At 46.6% G+C, this 18,480-nt stretch overlaps 1 protein-coding gene and 1 long non-coding RNA gene across 27 annotated transcripts in view; both read left to right on the top strand.

Annotated features, from left to right (window-relative positions):
* The window catches only part of Garre1 (granule associated Rac and RHOG effector 1), a 78,636-nt gene extending 66,256 nt beyond the window's left edge, over positions 1-12,380 (top strand). For all 26 annotated transcript variants that reach the window (XM_087555168.1, XM_087555153.1, XM_087555150.1 and 23 more), the window contains 6 exon segments: positions 2,014-2,139; positions 4,064-5,076; positions 6,963-7,128; positions 8,439-8,576; positions 9,240-9,318; positions 9,834-12,380. In XM_087555168.1, the coding sequence (XP_087411294.1) occupies positions 2,014-2,139; positions 4,064-5,076; positions 6,963-7,128; positions 8,439-8,576; positions 9,240-9,318; positions 9,834-10,142 (1,831 nt within the window). In that variant the 3' untranslated portion in view covers positions 10,143-12,380.
* Positions 12,381-14,866: 2,486 nt separating this feature from the next.
* Positions 14,867-17,747, top strand: LOC148007323 (uncharacterized). The gene is made up of 2 exons (XR_015650678.1): positions 14,867-15,323; positions 16,857-17,747. It is a non-coding gene; the product is annotated as an uncharacterized LOC148007323 (long non-coding RNA).
* The last annotated feature ends 733 nt before the right edge of the window (positions 17,748-18,480 follow it).

Raw genomic sequence — 18,480 nt, 5'->3', positions numbered from 1 at the left:
GTTACAGCTAGATGTGTGTCCAACATCTGTGCTATGTGTCCCCCCATCCCCAGCACTACCAAAACACCTATGTTACCTAGGAAATTCCAAATGCTTTAAGCGCTGTGTGTCAGGGACCTAACATGAGAACAAAAGGGATGCTGCCTCTAGCATCCCCATCACTCTGGAAACCGAGTTTAGAAGGTCAGTGTTGGGAGCTGGAGGCAGATGTGTGCAGATCACAGCTGCTGTAACAAGAGCACAACCTACTTTTACTGTCATTCAGGAAACTATAGCTGGGTGTGGTGGCAGGTAACTAATCGCAGCAGAGCTACAAAGAGAAAACCTGTCTTAGAGGAGAAATTACATGAAACAGGAAGTGGGTTTTGTAAGTGGGTTTTGTCTTAGTTACGGTTTTACTTCTGTGAACAGACACCATGACCAAGGCAAATCTTAGAAGGACAACATTTAATTGGGGCTGGATTACAGGTTCAGATCCATTACCATCAAGGTGGGAGCATCGCAGCGTCCAGGCAGGCATGGTGTAGGCAGAGCCGAGAGTTCTACATCTTCATCTGAAGGCAGACAAGAGAAAACTGACTCCCAGGCAGCTAGGTATTAAAGCCCACGCCCACAGTGGCACACCTATTCCAATAAGGCCACACCTCCTAATAGTACCACTTCCTGGGCCAAGCGTATTCAAACCACCACAAAAGAAGAGGTTTGTTACATGATCCCTAGTTTCAGGCTAATGTACACATTCAAAAGAACCAGATTCAGGTAAGAATTTCTTTATTTAGATATGTACTAGATACTTTGAAAAAAAAATTGACAGGATTCCACTCTGACTGTCCTGGAGCTTGATGGAAACCTCCTACCTCATCCTCGAAGTGTTGGGATTTATATAGGCATGACCCTCCCTAGATTTGAAAATTACATGAGTATGCATGTGTATACTGGTCTGTAAGACCCTCATTGTAGAGAAAATCTCTTATGAGCATCACCTGTCAATAAAAAAGCTGATGGCCAATGAGCTGAGGCAGGAAATAGGAGGTGGGACACTGGCAAGAAGAGAGGATTCTGGGAAATAGAGGCATGAGAGATTTGTCTAGGAACATAGAAGCAGTCAGAAACATTGGCATCTATTAAATAATTAGTCTCAGAGTCATCTGAGGAATCAGGAAAGGCTGGGGAGGAAAAAAATTTTTTTTACACCACAACAAGTGTTTCATTTTTAAATTGTATTCCATCCTTATTTTGTTTTTTGAGCGGGTCTCTAATAACCCTAGCTATCCTACAACTATGTAGACCAAGCTGACCTTGAACTCAATATCTATCTGCCTCTCCTTCCCAAGCTACCCTTACTTTTTGAGACAGGGTCTTATTGAAGCTGCAGCTAGACTGACCTGCTGTCTGAGGAGCTTCAGGGAACCTGTTGTCTCCATGCCTAGCCACCCTACACTGAAGCTGCAGTAATACCCATGCCCAGCTTTTTTCAGGGCTCTGGGCATTCCAACTCAGGTCCTCTTTATTCACTCACATACACGCACATTGGCGCATGCACCTGTGTTTTTGAAATACAGTGCTTCCTCTTACAATGGAAAATTTAGCTTATTTTAGATATGTTCTATAGCCATGCTGCCCTGTGTGCATCATGTGTTGTCTAAGTAAGCTCTTTATTGGAGCTTGGTCCTATTGAGAGACCCATGATGCCTCTGTTTCCTCTCCTTTTGCACAGGAGTGCAACAGACTTGTTGGTGTACTCTCTAGCTTGGTTAATTGATGTACTCCCTGGGTTTTTTCTTTGTTGCCGTGTCCTTGACTGGCCTGTAGCACTTATGTATACCAGGATGATCTTAAACTCCCAGAGATCTGCCAGCTGGGACTAAAAGGCATATGCACCACCACACCCAGCACTCCTGGGCTCTTTTTGGATGCTAAAAGTACTTAAGTTATAGTTTTTTTCATAATGCTTTCTCTGAATACCTTTTCAGAGAAGTGCAGTCAAGGCTAATGTGACTGGTTTGTGCCTAGGTGCCTGAAGGAAGACCCTGCCACCATGTCCCTGTTGCAGAGAAGCCTGGATCCTGAGAAGACCCTCGGTCTGGTGGATGTACTCTATACAGCCGTGCTGGACCTAAACCGCTGGAGAACAGGGAGGTTGGTGTCTCCTGCACCTACTGGAAGGATCTATAAATATGGTTTGCACTTTAGAGCCATAGCCAGGAACACATAAAAGACGATCCTTGTACGCTCATGCCACTGAGAATATGTGGGTAACTTAAGCAAGAAAGAGAGCTTTTTGGTAACTTTATTTCAAGATGGGTCAAACATGCAGATAAGATGCAATAATTTCTCCATTACCCACATTTCTTAATCTGTTAATACTAGGCCTTCCTTGTTTTAATCAGAGAGTATGATCATGGAAAGAACTCTTAACCCAGTTCTCATTCCTGTACAAAAAAGCAGAGAAATGTTTAGAACATTTATTTGTATTCTTCATGAAGTTTATTTGTACTTAGAAATAGCTGAGTTACAAACTCTGTGAGTTGCTTGTTTTAGCACTGGTAGGGACCGTAAACATCTACCCATGCCCTCATTTCTTTTCCTTTCCTCTCCTGACAGACCGTCCATTTATTTGTACCTCAGGCTGGCCTCAGACTTACTAGGTAGTCCAAATTGTCTTGAGCTTTTGAAAGCATTTTCTAGGGATAAGAAGCTATCATACCCAGCTTTCTCCTCGTAACAGAGTTCAGTGTAGTGTCTTGTCAAGGGTTACAGCAGCCAACTGCCTTGTCCCCTGCTTCACGGCATTTTATCTATATATTCTACTGTTGTAGAAAGAGTACTCAGGGCCAGTGTGGTGACAAACATCTTTATTCACAGTACTCAGTGGCAGGCTGATCTCTTTTTTTTTTTTTTTTTTTTTTTTTTCCGGAGCTGGGGACCGAACCCACTGAGCTAAATCCCCAACCCCCAGGCTGATCTCTTAATTCAGGGTCAGCAGGCCTGGTCTATGTGGTTAGTTCCAGAAAGTCAAAAGAAAGAGGGAGAAGAGGGGCAGTGGGGGAAAGAGGACTCAAAACTCCTTGGAAGGAATAGCTGTGCATGCCACAGCAGCAATGCGAGTGACCATCAGCCTCCTCCTCACCACCCCGCCGTTTGCGTGTGTCCATCGCTTCTCTGGTGAATCTGTCTGTCGAACTACCACACTAGCCAGGCTTTGTACTCCTGTGCTGCAGTTAGCTTTCCCTCAGCTCCAGATGCTACTGTTCCACAGCCTTGTGTGAGGCACTGAGTGGTCATTTCTCTATGTATAAAGCACAGGAACCCAGGACCCGCCTGACCAAGTTTATCTTCTGTTACTCTGATAAAGACCACGATCGAAAGCAACTAGGGGAGTAAAGGGGTTGTTTGCCTTACAGATCCTACAGTCCATCATCTAGGGAAGTCAAGGCGAGAACCTGGAGGTGGGAGCATTCTTTTTTTTTTCTTTAAAGATTTATTCATTTATTATATATAAGTATACTGTAGCTGTCTTCAGACACATCAGAAGAGGGCATCAGATCCCATTACAGATGGTTGTGAGCCACCATGTGGTTGCTGGGAATTGAACTCAGGACCTCTGGAAGAGCAGTCAGTGCTCTTAACCTCTGAGCCATCTCTCCAGCCCGGGAGCATTCTTAGATAACTCAGAATCACTGGCCCAGGGATGGTACTGCTCACAGTGGCCTGGGCCCTCCCTCATCAATCGAAGATCAAACCACTGTCTACTTGTAGGATTGCCTCTCAATGGAGGTTCCAATTCCAAGATAATTAGCTTGTGTCACATTGACCAAAAACCCCAAACAAAAACACCGACCAGGATACCACCAGTGAGGTCTTTTTTCAAACCCAGGCAAGTTTGAACCCCTTCTCTACTCTTTCTTCCCTGTCTCCCTGTAGCTTACTTGCTCACTCTGCAGTGCTGGAGCTTCAAACACGGTCATGGCAGTAATCAGTGTCGAGAACTCAGCAGTATCTGTCCTCAGGCTCTCCAACTTGTTTGTCTCTTTTCTCTTTTGTTTTTTTCCTGTTCAAATAGGGAACAGGCTTTACCCTGTATACAGATCCAGCTGCAAAGGGATATCTGTGATTTTGGGAATCAGGCTGACCTGCCATCTGGAAATGGAAGCAAATCCTCAGGCCTGCAGAAGACTTTCTCCAAACTGACATCCCGGTTCACAAAGAAAGTGTCATGCACCAACTCCGGCAGCACACACTATTCCAAAACCATCTTCACAGCTGGTTGTTCAGAGGAGAAGGCCAAAATGCTGGGCAGTAACATTGATACACGGTTACAGAGCATTTTGAACATTGGTAACTTTCCTAGGACTACAGACCCTTCACAGTCATCTCAGAACTCCAGGAATCCAATGGTCAATGGCTTTCTCCTGGAGAGACGTGAGAACTTCCTGCATGGGGACGATGGCAAGGATGAGAAGGGCATGAACTTACCCACTGATCAGGAAATGCAGGAAGTGATAGATTTTCTCTCAGGCTTTAACATGGGCCAGTCCCATCAGGGGTCCCCACTGGTGACAAGGCGCAACTCTACTGCCACTGCCATGGTGACTGAGCAGAAGACAGGAACCATGCAACCACAGCAGCCATCACTGCCGTTGGCCCCTCCACTACGGCCACCCCAGGCTGGAGCACACACGCCTCTGGCAGCCCAGCAAGGTCTGGCTCCTCAGCAGCAGTCCCCAAAGCAGCAGCAGCCCCAAGTCCAGTTCTACCAGCACCTGCTGCAACCCATTGGATCACAGCAGACGCCACCCCAGTCCCGGGCGCCTGGTAAATGGGGACATGGCTCATCTCAGCACCCATCACAGCCCATGGCAGCGGGTCTGTCTCCTCTTGGTCAGTGGCCTGGCATATCTGATCTCAGCTCTGACTTGTACAGCTTGGGTCTAGTGAGCAGCTATATGGACAATATGATGTCAGAAGTTTTGGGACAGAAGCCACAGGGACCTAGGAATAACACCTGGCCAAATCGTGACCAAAGTGATGGAGTCTTTGGAATGCTGGGAGAGATTTTGCCTTTTGATCCTGCAGGTAGGTGAGGCCTTCCCACTGCTCACCCCATTGAAAAGTTCATTCAGTACAGTCACTGAGGAATTCTTAGAGGCCTGTCTACCTCAGCCTTATAAGGTGCAACACGTGGATGTACTAGTGTGCTCTACTAGTAAGTACCTCCCAGACTCCGTTTGCTAGGACTCATTGTCTAGAGCAGGGAGATGTAGCAAGAATGGGAAGCAGATTAGGAAAGTGTCTGAGAAGGGAGCACCTTAATCCATCTAGAGTGCCCGGGTGTTTTTTAATTCTACTTTTTAATTTTATTTTACTTTTTGTGGTACTGAGTATTGAACACAGGGCCTCCTCATACATGGTAATCAAGTACTCTACCACTGAGTCATATACTCAGCCTGCCTTTCTTATTCTCTCTCTCTCTCTCTCTCTCTCTGTCTGTCTTCTCCCTCCCCCTTTCTTTCTTAATTAGAAAGTCTCACTAATTTGCCAAGTTGATCGCAAACTTATTCTCTAGCCACAGTCAGGTTTTGAATTTGGGATCATAAGCTGGAAAGATGGCTTACTTGCTCAAGTTTAGCTTGAGTGGCAGTGACATGTAACCTCTATCTGGCTTTGGTAAACTCCAAGATGAAGTTAATGAGAAATCATCATGTGATTCTCTAAAGTTATTAAATGCTACAAATTCATAGTAGCAAGAAACTAGAAAACATAAATTAGTTTGTAGAGATAGCTGGGCTGTTATGAGCATCTACTGTGTTTAGTTCCCACAGGGCAGTTCAAACACCCCTGTAACCCCAGCTTCTAAGGCTCCAAGGCTATTGGCTGACTTCCAGACACCCATAGGGCATGCACATTAACACATTTAATATTTTTAAAAAACGTCTTATGCGTATGAATGTTTTGTCTGTTAATGTGTGTGTGCACCATGTGCATGCCTGGTGCCATCAAAACTCAGAATAGGGCTTCAGAGTCCCTGGAACTAGAGTTATGAATGACGGTGAGCCCCCGTCTGGGTGTTTGGAAGCAAACCTGTGTCCTCTACAAAACCAACAAAAACTCTTAACCACAAATCCTCCCTCCAACCCAATAGACAAATTTTTGAAAAATAATTTGTGTTTATTTTTCACGTTTTGTTTTGAGAAGGCTCTCACTGTGTAGCCTTTGGCTAGTTTGGAACTTATTGTAGAGCAGCCTGGCCTTGAACTCACAAATCCACCTGTCTCTGCCTCCTGATTGCTAAGATTTAAAACCGTGCACTACCATGTATGGCCTAGATTTTTATGTGTATGAATGTGTACCTCATGAGTGCCTAGGAGTTATGGATGGTTGTGAGCCATCAGGTGGGTGCTGGAAATTGAACCCAGGCCTAATGCAGGAGCAACAAGTACTCTTTACTGCTGAGCCCTGCTTCTGTTAACAATTTAGCTTTGGGGGACTAAAGAGATGGTTCCGTGGTTAGGAGCATAGGCTGCTCTGCCAAAGGACCTGGGTTCAATTTCCAGTACTCACATGGCAGCTCACAACTGTCTGTAACTCCATATCTAATACCCTCACATAGACATGCATGCAGGTAAACACCAGTGCACAGTGAGCTCTGGGAGACAGACAGTCTGTGCTGTGTAGTTGTTGCTTTATGGGTACATAAGCAAAGTAATTGTGGGTAGTTCAGACCTTTGTTCCTTGTCTTCTCATCACATCCAGCCCTTGCCTATGCCCAGCCCAACCTCAGACATGTGTGCTATAAGCCCTGTCTCATTCAGGAAATGGCCACAGCCTGCAGCCAACCAATGGGACAGTTACTTGCTAGGTTCTCACCACTTTACTGTGTGTATGACCAGTTCATCCTCAGGGGAGGAAAGGAAGAAGTCAATTTGCCCTGAAATCCTGCCGTTTCCTTTGTCTCAACACAGTGGGCTCAGACCCAGAGTTCGCACGCTACGTGGCAGGAGTGAGCCAGGCAATGCAGCAGAAGCGGCAAGCCCAACATGGCCGCCGGCCAGGCAACCCCCGGGGCAACTGGCCGCCCATGGATGATGCTCATCGGACCTGGCCTTTGCCAGAGTTCTTTACAGAAGGGTGAGTTCTGCCTAGAGCAAGGAAGCAACATTTGGGATCTAGATGCCGCTTACAGCCTTGGTTTGAGGGGAAGCTCACTGGCCGCCTTTCATGTTTCCTGTGCAAAAAGTATAATGTGGCTAAATCTTGGTGGGTTCAGATTCTAATAGGATGTTACGGGGTGGGATGTGTCCACATAAACACACACCTGCTGTGAATAACTTAAGACAGCCTCTTGTAAAAGCAATACATGTATATGAGATTTTAAAACTATTTCTCATTAAAATATTTAAAATATCTAAAATTATAAATATGGGGACTAAAATAATATAGAGTATATACATATATATGCTAACTTCTATAAAAAATTATAAATACTAACTTAGGAGTAAAGCCAGAGAAAACAAAAGAGCCTTTTCCTCTTGGAGCAGGGATCTTATTTGACAGAGTGGTCTTTCTGGTGAAAAGAGCATGGGTATTAAAACCCAGTGAGTATCGGATGTACTATGCCCACAGAAAGCAAAGTAGGCAGGCTCGGGTGTGTGGCTCAGCAGTAGCATGCTTACCTAGCATGTGCAAGGCCCTGAGCTCAAACCCCGGAACAGCAAAGACCAAGGCACATGCTTCAACTTTAGTGTATCGGAAAAACTGGGCAGGCACAGTACGCACCTGTGCTCTCAGCCTGTGGGAGGCAGGCACACAGCAGTTTTCGTGAGTTCAGGTTAGCAAGGACTATAGTTGGAGGCTAGCCTGAATTACCTATAGAAAGCTTATTTCAGGAAAACAGACAAACCAAAAACCATAGGCTGGAGAGATGGCTGAATGATGTAAGGGTCCTTACTACCTTTGCTGAGGACTCAAATGAGTCCCAGCACCCAAATGGTAGCTCACAACCGTTTCCAGTTCAGGCCAGGCAGTGATGGTGCTTTCCTTTCATCTCAGCAGTTGGGAGATGGAGGCAGGCAGATCTCTTGAGTTTGAGGCCAGCCTGGCCTATAGAGCCAGTTCCAAGACAGCCAGGGCTACATAGAGTAACCCTGTCTGAAAACAAAACAAAACCACACATCCAGTTCATCAGGAAATTGACCCCCTACTTCTGGTCTCTGAGGACACCTGCACACAGACAGGCATACACATATACATAAAAACTTAAGTCTTTAAGAAAATTATGAATTTGTGATTCAGATTACCTCCTGGTTAATAAATGTAGAAAGTGAAAGAGCATCCCCACTTTGTTTTTCTCCAAAATCAGCCATATATCAGCAGTCATAGGCTTCTGAGAGCTAAAAGGAAGTAGTGACTAAGTCTGACCGATTTGTCTGCATTCTCAGGGACAGCCTGCACAGTGGCTGGTCAGGTGCTCAGGGAGACTCGGCCAGCTCCAGTGATGAGACCTCTTCAGCCAATGGGGACAGCCTGTTTTCCATGTTTTCAGGGCCTGACCTTGTTGCTGCTGTCAAACAGAGAAGGTAGGAAATTGCTAAACCAAGGATTGGAGAGCCACCAGTCTGCCTCTGGGGAAGCCAGAAGCCCTTTTGTTTGCCCTGTGACAGGACAAAGGCTTCTGGAGGCATTTTCAAAAGGTGTCTTCCACTATGAAAATCTGTGCTGGGCTGGTGGGACATTGGCTTTAGGCTGTGTGAGAGAAGGAAGTCCCCTCTGTTGGGTCTGTGCCTGTACACAGAGCTCTGGCTCAGATCTGCTGTCTGCCCTTTTACTCAGTGTAAAGCAAGCATGCCTTTCTCTCTTTTTTCTTTTTTTTAGGATATTTTATTCTTTGACAGTTTCATACATGTATACAGTGTATACTTATCTATCACAAAGCATTTTTTTAAAGGCCCAGACACACCCAGTGCATGTTAAACACTTTGAGTAACTACTGAATGGAATAAATTAATAAAAAGCCAAAGGGGGTTAACTTAGCTGTGAAAACACTCTCCATGCTGGCTGCAGCTCCCACCCACTTCTTGCACGAGCCTTACAGGCATGCTGCCTCCCGGGGCACACTGACCTCAGTGGACCCAAGGCCTCAGCACCTAGACTGCAGACCTAGAGACCAGAGCCAAGCACTTAATCTCCGTCCCACACAATGAAGCCAAGTGGTCATTGCTCTGAACTCTCAATTCTTTCAGGAAACACAGCAGTGGAGAGCAGGAGACCAGCACACTGCCCTCACCACCTCTCTTGACCACAGTGGAGGATGTGAACCAGGTATTGTGAGCTAACTCATGCTAAAAACCTTGGGTCTCAAAGTCGTAAAGGTTGTCTCTGTGAATTATTTTCTCATGATTTTTGTGTAAATGGGGAGATCTAATCACCTCAGCTGACACAGCCATGTTGTAAAGGAGGCGCTGAGACTATATATTAATTAATATGAGCCACACTGCACACTCGCTCACTGTTCAGATCAGTTAAAGTAAGGGCTGGAGATATACGAGTGTTGGGAGGCCCTATAAATATTGAGCTATTAAAGTTACACACATATCTAAGAGTACATGTGTAGAAACTGCAATGCCACAGTTGGGCTACAAGAGTGTTGTGTGGACTATGCAGGCATTGAGCATTAATGTCTCTGTAGGAACCTCTCCGTACCAAGCTGTGGAGGGTGGCCGCTCTCACCCTGTCCACTAGCTAGAAAGAAGAGTGGGAGTTCTGGGGGTTGGGTGGAGTATGACACAATGGCAATTCACCTGAGATGCCACTAAAATCTCTCTTCTGTTTCCCAGGATAACAAAACCAAAACGTGGCCACCCAAAGCACCATGGCAGCACCCTTCCCCGCTGCCCAGCACGCTGCCCAGCCCAGCTGCACCACTCTATGCAGTTGCCAGTCCTGGCAGCCAGTGGAATGACACCATGCAGATGCTGCAGTCCCCTGTGTGGGCTGCAGCCAGTGACTGCAATACCACCTCCTTCACCTATGTTCAGACACCACCACAGCCCCCACCTCCACCAGCACATAAGGCAGCACCCAAGGGCTTCAAGGCCTTCCCTGGGAAGGCTGAACGGAGGCCAGCCTATTTGCCCCAGTACTGACCACAGCTAGCCTGCTGCCCATCAAAGCTTTGGGGCAACTGTCCCCAGGGCTAACTAGCTGATACTAGCCCCCAGAAGGACCAGTGCACCCTGCCCCAGGGACAGAAATAATCCTTGGGTCAGAAGTGATTGGCAGCTCCAAGTCTTTGAGGCCTGCTTTCTCAAACTTTGAAGGTAGCAGACCCCTGGGAGGCAGCTGAAGATGGAGATTTCTGACACTCAGGGGATGCTGGCAGTCTATATTTGTTTAATAAGCACCTCAGATAATCCTGGTGCGGGTGGCCAAAGGCCACACTTGGGAAAACACAGTCTGAAGGTTGTCAGTCCTGCATGTGGGAAAGGCATGAGGCCTGCAGGCTGAGAACAAAACTGACCATTCTTTGAAGCTCTCTCCTCTTTAACATACTGAGTGGGACCCACACCCATCACTGATTTTATAGATATTTCTCATGTAGGCTTTCACTTAAAAACGTCTCCTGCCTAAAATGCAGTGGTATCTTAAGATCCCAGGTACACTGGCTGGAGGTTACTTAGCTCAGCACTGTCTTTGGTTAAGCTTAGACAAGATGCTAGTGATCAGAAGCAGCCCTCTGGCTTCCCATGGCCGGTAGCTCCTCTGAAGTGCCCAGGGGTGCAGGTTCATGTAATTCACAGAGCAGGACTGGGAACTGCTGTCAGCATATTCTGGCTGCCCGCCCGCCCAGGGGGTGCAGCTGATGCATGCCGAGTGCAGCGTGAAGCTGCAGCCGCTGCCCTCATTTCTTTTTTTTCACCATGACCAGGGCAGCACTAGCACCATGCTCCTCGACGGAAGGGACTGGGAGGGGAGGGACTGCACCAAGACCCCCACACTCAGAACCACAGTGACATTTGTGAGCTGGCTCAAAGACAAAGGAATTATGGTGTAGACAGGAATTCAAAATCTTTGTTTAGTCACCAACAAAAAAAACCTCACTTTTAGTTAACATGTGCCATTAAACAAATGACACTCCGTGGGTTTGGGGAGATTTTCCACTAGGATGGATCCAGAATAATTGAATGGTGCTTAAATTGAGAAATAATAAATATATCTATATAGAGTAGACATTTCCCACTATATATTAATTGAGGTTGCATAAAGTTCTTTATATAAAACTTATTTAAAATTTTCATATTTCATCTTTGAAAATGTCTAATTGAGAAAAATTCATGATATTTTCTGGTATGAAAGTTTGACAGTATTAATTTTTTTATATTTTCTTAAATCATTAAACCATTTTAATATATGTTAACTACTAATAAATGGTTTATTCTTTCTAACTCCATGTAAGCTTTTCCAACGAAGATTGTAATAACACATTTATGTTCTCATTTTTCTACAGATAAATTTATATTTAAAAATACCAAAAAAACCCCTATGTATACACACCACACATGCACACACACATTCACACACAAGAAAATTATTGAGGACCTGTAGGGTGTCTGAGCCCAGCCACCTGCGTCTTTAGTACTGTGTCTCTAGGCTGCCTGAGGCCTCAGCTGTTGTCATTCATGCTGTGGGTGCCATGTCTGCCTGTACTGACGATCCTTCTCAGTGGCTTCGGAATATTCACCTCACCATGTTTACAGAGAACTATTTTGTATATAGAGTTTTCCAGGCACGTACTTTGCACCAACCCTGCGTGGCTGCTGTCTGTGTTAGCTGTCACAGTGTGCACACTAATCTGTTCAAAGTTCTTGTGGCTGTTTTACTTGTAAAAACTTTCTATTTCCTTCAGTAATGTGTCCACAGTGCCCTGTGTTTCGAGTTCTAGTCTACTGCAGTACTCTCATTGTCATAGTGCCTCCCTGAAGACCTCACCCTGGGCCAAGGTCGCTCCTCGGTGCCCCAGCACAGGTGACACTGCTAATTGTCATCTCTGGTCTGTTTTTCTCTATTAAGGACAACGTTTTGTCTCTGTGGCTGTGAGACTGTGTGAATCGGTTTGTGTGGTCTCCACGTAGGTGCTGTCCGCACACCACCTGCTCTAAACACTGGTAATTCCAGGTGCTGCGCTTGGCAGAGGCATCTCTCCAAAGCGCATGTATGTGTGAGTGTCCTTAGCACGGCCAAGCATGGCTGCCTTGCTCGGCATCAGCAGGACATCATGTGACTAGTTGTGACCTTCCAAACTGGAACTCTACATTTTGTATCTTACTTTTAAAGCTCCTATAAGTAAAATAACTTGGCTTTATTAAAATATACATTTAATAATACTCTGCATCTTTTTTAAAATTAACTGCTGCAGATGTGTTAGAAGCAGTGGCTCTCAGAAGAGCTGTGCAGGAGCTGGTGTCTGGGTCATCTTGTCCTAGTCTCACATCTGTCAACAGGGAGGCCTATTCAAGGGATGGGATTGATCAGACAGGGGCAGAGCTGAAGGCACAACCTAAGGCCATTGGCCTCTCTAAGGTCCTGAGGCCTCTGCATGGGCAGGTGAAGACTGTCCCCTGGAAGAATGAGGGCTCTTTTCTGGAGTTGGTCCTGCTAGCACCCCCATCCTACCAATCAGGATGCTGTGACGTGCCCCAACAGCCTTTCTAAAGAAAACCCTTTCCCCTCAGCAAACTTATCTGTAATCCGGGCACTTAAGAGGCTGAGGCAGGAATGGTACATTCCTGTAATCTTGGCAATTTGGAGATAGATACTAGAGGATCAGTTCAAGGTCCTTGTGGCTACATAATTGAAGGCCACGCTGGACTACATAAGACCCTATCTCAAACAAAACTACAGGCTGGAGAGATGGCTCAGCGGGTTAAGAGCACTGACTGCTCTATCAGAGGTCCTGAGTTCAATTCCCAGCAACCACATGGTGGCTCACAACTATCTGGGACCCGATGTCCTCTTCCGGTGTGTCTAACAGCTACAGTGTACTCTTATAAATAAAATAAACAAAACTACAGGTGATTGACTTGTAGTTAAGTGTCGTAGAACACTTGATCCGCAAGCCCAAGGCCCAGAGTTGAGTCCCCAGTGCCAATAAGTAAAGAATTAGCTGGAGAACTAGCTGGAGACAAAACACTGAGTGTGTTCCCATTTGACCTGAATGCCCAGCACTTCTGTCTACATCAGTGGTGATAAATAGAGCATGGTATACCTCCTCTGGCCTGTACGGGTTGGGGCAATGGCAGAGAAGGTATTTCCTGAGCTGGAGAGCTTGGGGAGGGAGGCCTCAGCCAGCCTGGGAAATGGAGGAGCCATCTGTTCAGGTCCTTAGGAGGCCACATGGGTGAGCAGCATGCCTGAGTAGTTGAGGGGATCAGTGATGCAATTGGCCTTACAATTTTCCCACAGCTCCAAGCGCAGGCAGGCATGTGTTCTTCCTTGGGTACTGCCTGAGTTGGGAATGTGGGCTTAAGGGACAAGAACAGTCTCATGCTCATTTCCCCTGGGGTCAGGTCCTGCTTATAAAGCCAAATTGCATTCAAAGACTTGTGCAGTTCTTGTTCTTGCAGGGGAAACAGCCCCATTTTCCCCATCCTTGGTAAGAGTACAGACAACCATCCTAGAAAGTAAATCAGCTGGCCATTTTAAGAGTGTCCTCTGGGCTGGAGAGATGGCTCAGCCGTTAAAGGCTAGGCTCACAACCAAATATATAAGAGTGTCCTCAAGCACACCCGTATCACTTTAAGTCACTGCCATTAAGAGTTTCCTACCCACCCAACCCTCCTCACGTGTCAACTTGCCCACACTGCCTTACCCTGCTCCCTCCAACTCCTTGCCCTGTTGCTTTGAAGTCTAAAACTGGGTAGAGACCCCTCTGGGGAGGGGGGTGAAATTACCCTTTCACAAGGGTGCCTTAAGACCATTGGCAAACACATTGAAGTTACATTTCATAACAGCAAAATTAAGTAACAAAATTTTATGGTTGGGGCCACAATATGAGGAACTATGGTTTAAAAAAGGGTCGCAGAATTGTCAAAATTGGGAACCACAGAGTCTTTCTGCCTTTGCTTGCCATTACAAGAGTCAGCACTGCCCGGAATCCTGTACTTGCGTTTGTTACTCCCAATAGAAGGCCCCGGGAGAGCAAAGACTGAATCCTGTTAGAGCCACAGGCCATTGTTAGGCATCTTGTAGCTGATGCTGCTAGGGCCAGTATTTGCTAATTCTAATATAGAGTGAAAAATCAGACCTGATAAGGCTCTCGCGCTGAACCAAAGCGTTGTTCACCATAATTCTATCAGGACTGCTAAGAATTACCATAGGGAGCTTCGCATCAAAATTAAGTGCCGTTTTATATTTGTTTTTAACGAGAGGGCTCACACTGTAGCCCAAGCTGGACTAAGTACTCACTATAGAGCCTAGGCTGGCATCTAACACGCCTGCTTCAGCCTCCCAGTCCTGAGACCACAGGTGTAAAACGCCACGCCCTGCTACCACACTCGTCATTCCTGGAGAGCGCGTGTGCACAACCGTCCCTCAACTGGGGCATGCGCACTGCAGAGTATTTCAACCATCCCAGACGTGCAAATGCAGGCGCTTTCTAATTCACCGAGCTCCGACCTGCGTCCGCACATGCGCACATGCGCTCTCCCTACCCTCTCCGCCCCCGAACGTGCCAGCCTACACGCAGCCAGCCTAGGTGCTGCGCGTGCTCGCGGCCTCCATGCGCGTGGTCTCTTCCGCCGCCCCAGAATGTACGTGCGCATGCCTGGAGCTCCGCCCCCGCAGGAAGGCGCGCTCCCCCCGCCTTCAGCCCAGTGACTCAGCATCTCAGACAAACTCAGCAGTATAGGAACAGTATAGTATATATCACAAAACTCAAGGGCTTTGCTGAGGCCCTGTGGTAGAGAATTTCGACATTTCCTGGACTTTCTAAACTTGTCTCCACTGTCTGATCCTCCTAGGATCCGGTGCACGGGCTAGGTCATCTTGCTGAAGAAGGCACTTGAGGCTGATTTCGGCAGGCTCTTGTTCGCTTTCTGCACCAGGTTCAGATTGTGGTTAATCTGTGGCTGTGGATCCCAAGAACGGTCTCCAGCTCGCGGACCTGTTGGTTTTTTACTCTGCGGTTTGCATTGCTTGCCAAAAAATCCCTTGGCTGTTGAATTACTCGAGACAGGTCCTTGTTATGTATCCCTGGCTGTCCTGGAATTGGCAATGTAGACCAGAGTGCTGGAATTTAAGGCTGCACCAACGTTCAGTTCCTATCAGGAGTAAGTAGGTGAAACACCCCTAAGATCTTTGGGGGAACTTATGGGTGTACCCACGTGTGGTCATGCAGATCGACAACAGCTCCAGCATTCTAGAAGCCTTGACTACATCTTTTTTTGTTTTTTTATGGTGGGATTTCTCTGTGTAGCCCTGGCTGTCCTCGAACTCAGAGATATGCCTGTATTTGCCTACCCAGTGCTGGAGTTAAAGGCTAGGGACTGACTCCTCAGTTGGACTTTAGCTTTTAAAAAGTAGTAAACAACAGCTCAGAACAGCATAAAAATCCAGGGGAACCCTACCTGTAGGGGTCATTCTCTTGTTTCCCTTAAAACTGAAGCTCATGGCAGAGAAGATGGCTCAACCGGAAAGTCCATCAGTCTTGAGAACATTGATCTCTGACAGTTCGTGGGAACAGGGAGAGGGGACAGAAGGAAAGCCTCACAACCCCTACCAAAAGGGAGTCTGTGGACACTGCTGGGCCAGTCTGAGGACCCCTGGGACAGCAGCAACTAAGACTGACTTTCTTGCTAGTTGAGGTTCAGGGTGGGAGTGTTGTGCGTGCGCGCGCGCGCGCGCTCGGGCATGCACAATTCACAGGGAGGCCCGGGGACAACTTGAGCACTGTTCCTTAGGAATGCTGCCCACCGTTTTATATTTAATTAGACTTATTCATTTGAAGGGGTGTGCCACAGCATGCCTGTGCTCAAAGAACAATTTGTGGGAGCTCATTCTTCTATTTTGTGGATTTCAGGGATTGGATTTCGGTTATCAGCCTTGATCCCAAATACCTTTGACCCATGAGCTATTTTTGTCAGTCCCACTTCTCCCTCCCCCTCTTTTTTGGGATAGGGTCTCTCTATACATTCCTGGCTGTCCTAAAACTCACTCTGTAGACCAGGTTGTCACTGAACTCGCAGAGATCTGCCTGCCCCTACCTCCTGAGTGCTTGGATTAGAGGTGCGTGCCACCACTGCCCTGCTTTTTTTGGGTTCGCCAGCCCCCCCCCCCCCAATAATATATTTTATTAATTTTTCAGCTTCATTTTTGAGTCAGGGTCTGTTGGTGAGACCTAAAGCTCACCGCTGAGGCCAGACTGGTCATTGAACCCTAGGATCCTGCTGTTTCTAGCTCTCTAGCACTGAGATTGCAAGAAGCCACGTGTGCAGGTTTTTACAAGGGCTCTGGAGAGCAAACATGTCCTCGTGCTTCTGCGGCAAGTGCTTTAAAAACTCTTCTCAGCTCCCGGGTTTTGTTTCTCAGCCATGATGGCCTCAGACTCTTATGTTGCTGATACTGGCCTTGAACTCTCGATCTTCCTGCCTTTCCTCCCCACATGATGGGATTATAGTGCCACCCCAGTGCCTGCCACCCTGGTGCTAGATGTCCAGCATTGTTTTGGAAGCTTAGCAAGTATTAAAAATTACACACATTTCCCCCAGGCCCCACAAACACTTCACTTCACCTAGTCTTCCTCCTTAGACGTCTTCTTCCTTGTTCCTTGGACTTGTGGATGAGAACTCCATTTTTTTTTCTAGGAAGTTGAAGCCTAGACTGGATATCTTGACCTTTCACTCCAAGCAGTCATGGATCCCTCACTCCTTCCGTCCTCTGTGTCCATCTCCTCCTGCCTTGACTGAAGCTGCTTCCTTTAGGACCTGCTTCACTTCACTGTGCTCCTGCTTAACTCTGACCCTTTATACAGTGTGTCAGACAAAGTCCCTGCTTTGTCCGTGTAGACTCTTTCAGTGGCTCCTCATCTCTAAGCAAAAATCAAGATCTTCACAATGATTTGCAAGCCACTGGGTGGATTTCCTTTTCTCCGATGTCACCTCTACGATTTCTTCCCCTCATCGGCTGGCTCCACTCCAGCCACATGTACCTTCCATTTGTGGGACACCTCTGAGTGCTCTTGTCTCAGATTTTACCGTGTCTCTTCCCTTTGATAGACCACTTTCCTTCCAGGTAGCAAACTGGCTCATTTTTGCCCCTTCATGCTTTTACTCAAATGTAATAAAAGCCGATTTTTTTTTTTTTTGGTTCTTTTTTTCGGAGCTGGGGATCGAACCCAGGGCCTTGCGCTTCCTAGGCAAGCGCTCTACCACTGAGCTAAATCCCCAACCCAGCCAATTATTTTCTTAACCATCTGCTTAAAGGAAATGCTTATTTCCAAAATGTATATATATTTCTGATATGTATATATTTTTAAAATATGTATATATTTTAAAAATTTGTACACATGGGCTGGTAAGATGGCTCAGTGGTTAAGAGCACTGGGTACTCTCCCAGACGTCCTGAGTTCAAATCCCAGCAACCACATGGTGGCTCACAATCATCTGTAATGAGATTCGATGCCCTCTTCTGGTGTGTCTGAAGACAGCTACAGTATACTCATGTATAATAAATAAAGAAATCTTTTTTAAAAAATATATACATATACTTTCATTTTTATTATTATGTGTGTGGTGGACATTTTATTAATTATGTTCACTTTTATTATGTGTGGAGTGGACATACAATTTTATTATTAGTTTTGTGTGTGAGGTGGATATATAATCTTAGTATTAATTATATGTGTAGGGTGGGTATGTGCATGAAAATGCAAGTGCCGTTGGTATTCAAAGTACCTGCAGCGGGAGTTACAGACAGTTATGAGTGCTGGAGACTCAATTCAGGTCCTCTGCAAGAGAACTATGTTTTCTTAACCACAGATTCATCTCTCATGCCTCATCCAGTTTGCCTCTTCTTAGAAGCACTTGCCAGATCTGAAATCCCATAAATTCTCTTTACTTATTTGGCTCACGTACTCACAACACTTGCCTTAACCCGGAACACTTCCTCTAACCAGGAAGGCGTTCCATAGAGTTCTGCTGAATTGAATACAAGAATGAATGAAAGAAGCAAGCCGACCCGGCAAGAGAAACTCCGCCTCTGCCCTTCAAGTCACTTCCGCGCAGAAGCCAGCTAAGGGACGTTCGCAAGTGGCTACGCTTGTGTTACAGAGAGGCCAGCAGAGGCCCCCAGATCTGCAGCTGCCGGCAAGGTCGTCTAGCGGGCCCAGAGGACAGAGGCGGGCCGGGGCGGGGTCGAGGCGGGCCGGAGGAGGGACTCGGAGGGGCGGGGCCGGACGTCTGCGCCATAAAGCTGGCTGCGCGCACTGGT

Source organism: Rattus norvegicus, chromosome 1, assembly GCF_021556685.1.
Source record: "Rattus norvegicus strain SHRSP/BbbUtx chromosome 1, alternate assembly SHRSP_T2T, whole genome shotgun sequence".
In the NCBI taxonomy this organism is placed as follows: domain Eukaryota; kingdom Metazoa; phylum Chordata; class Mammalia; order Rodentia; family Muridae; genus Rattus; species Rattus norvegicus.
This window is presented reverse-complemented; position numbering and strand designations above follow the sequence as displayed.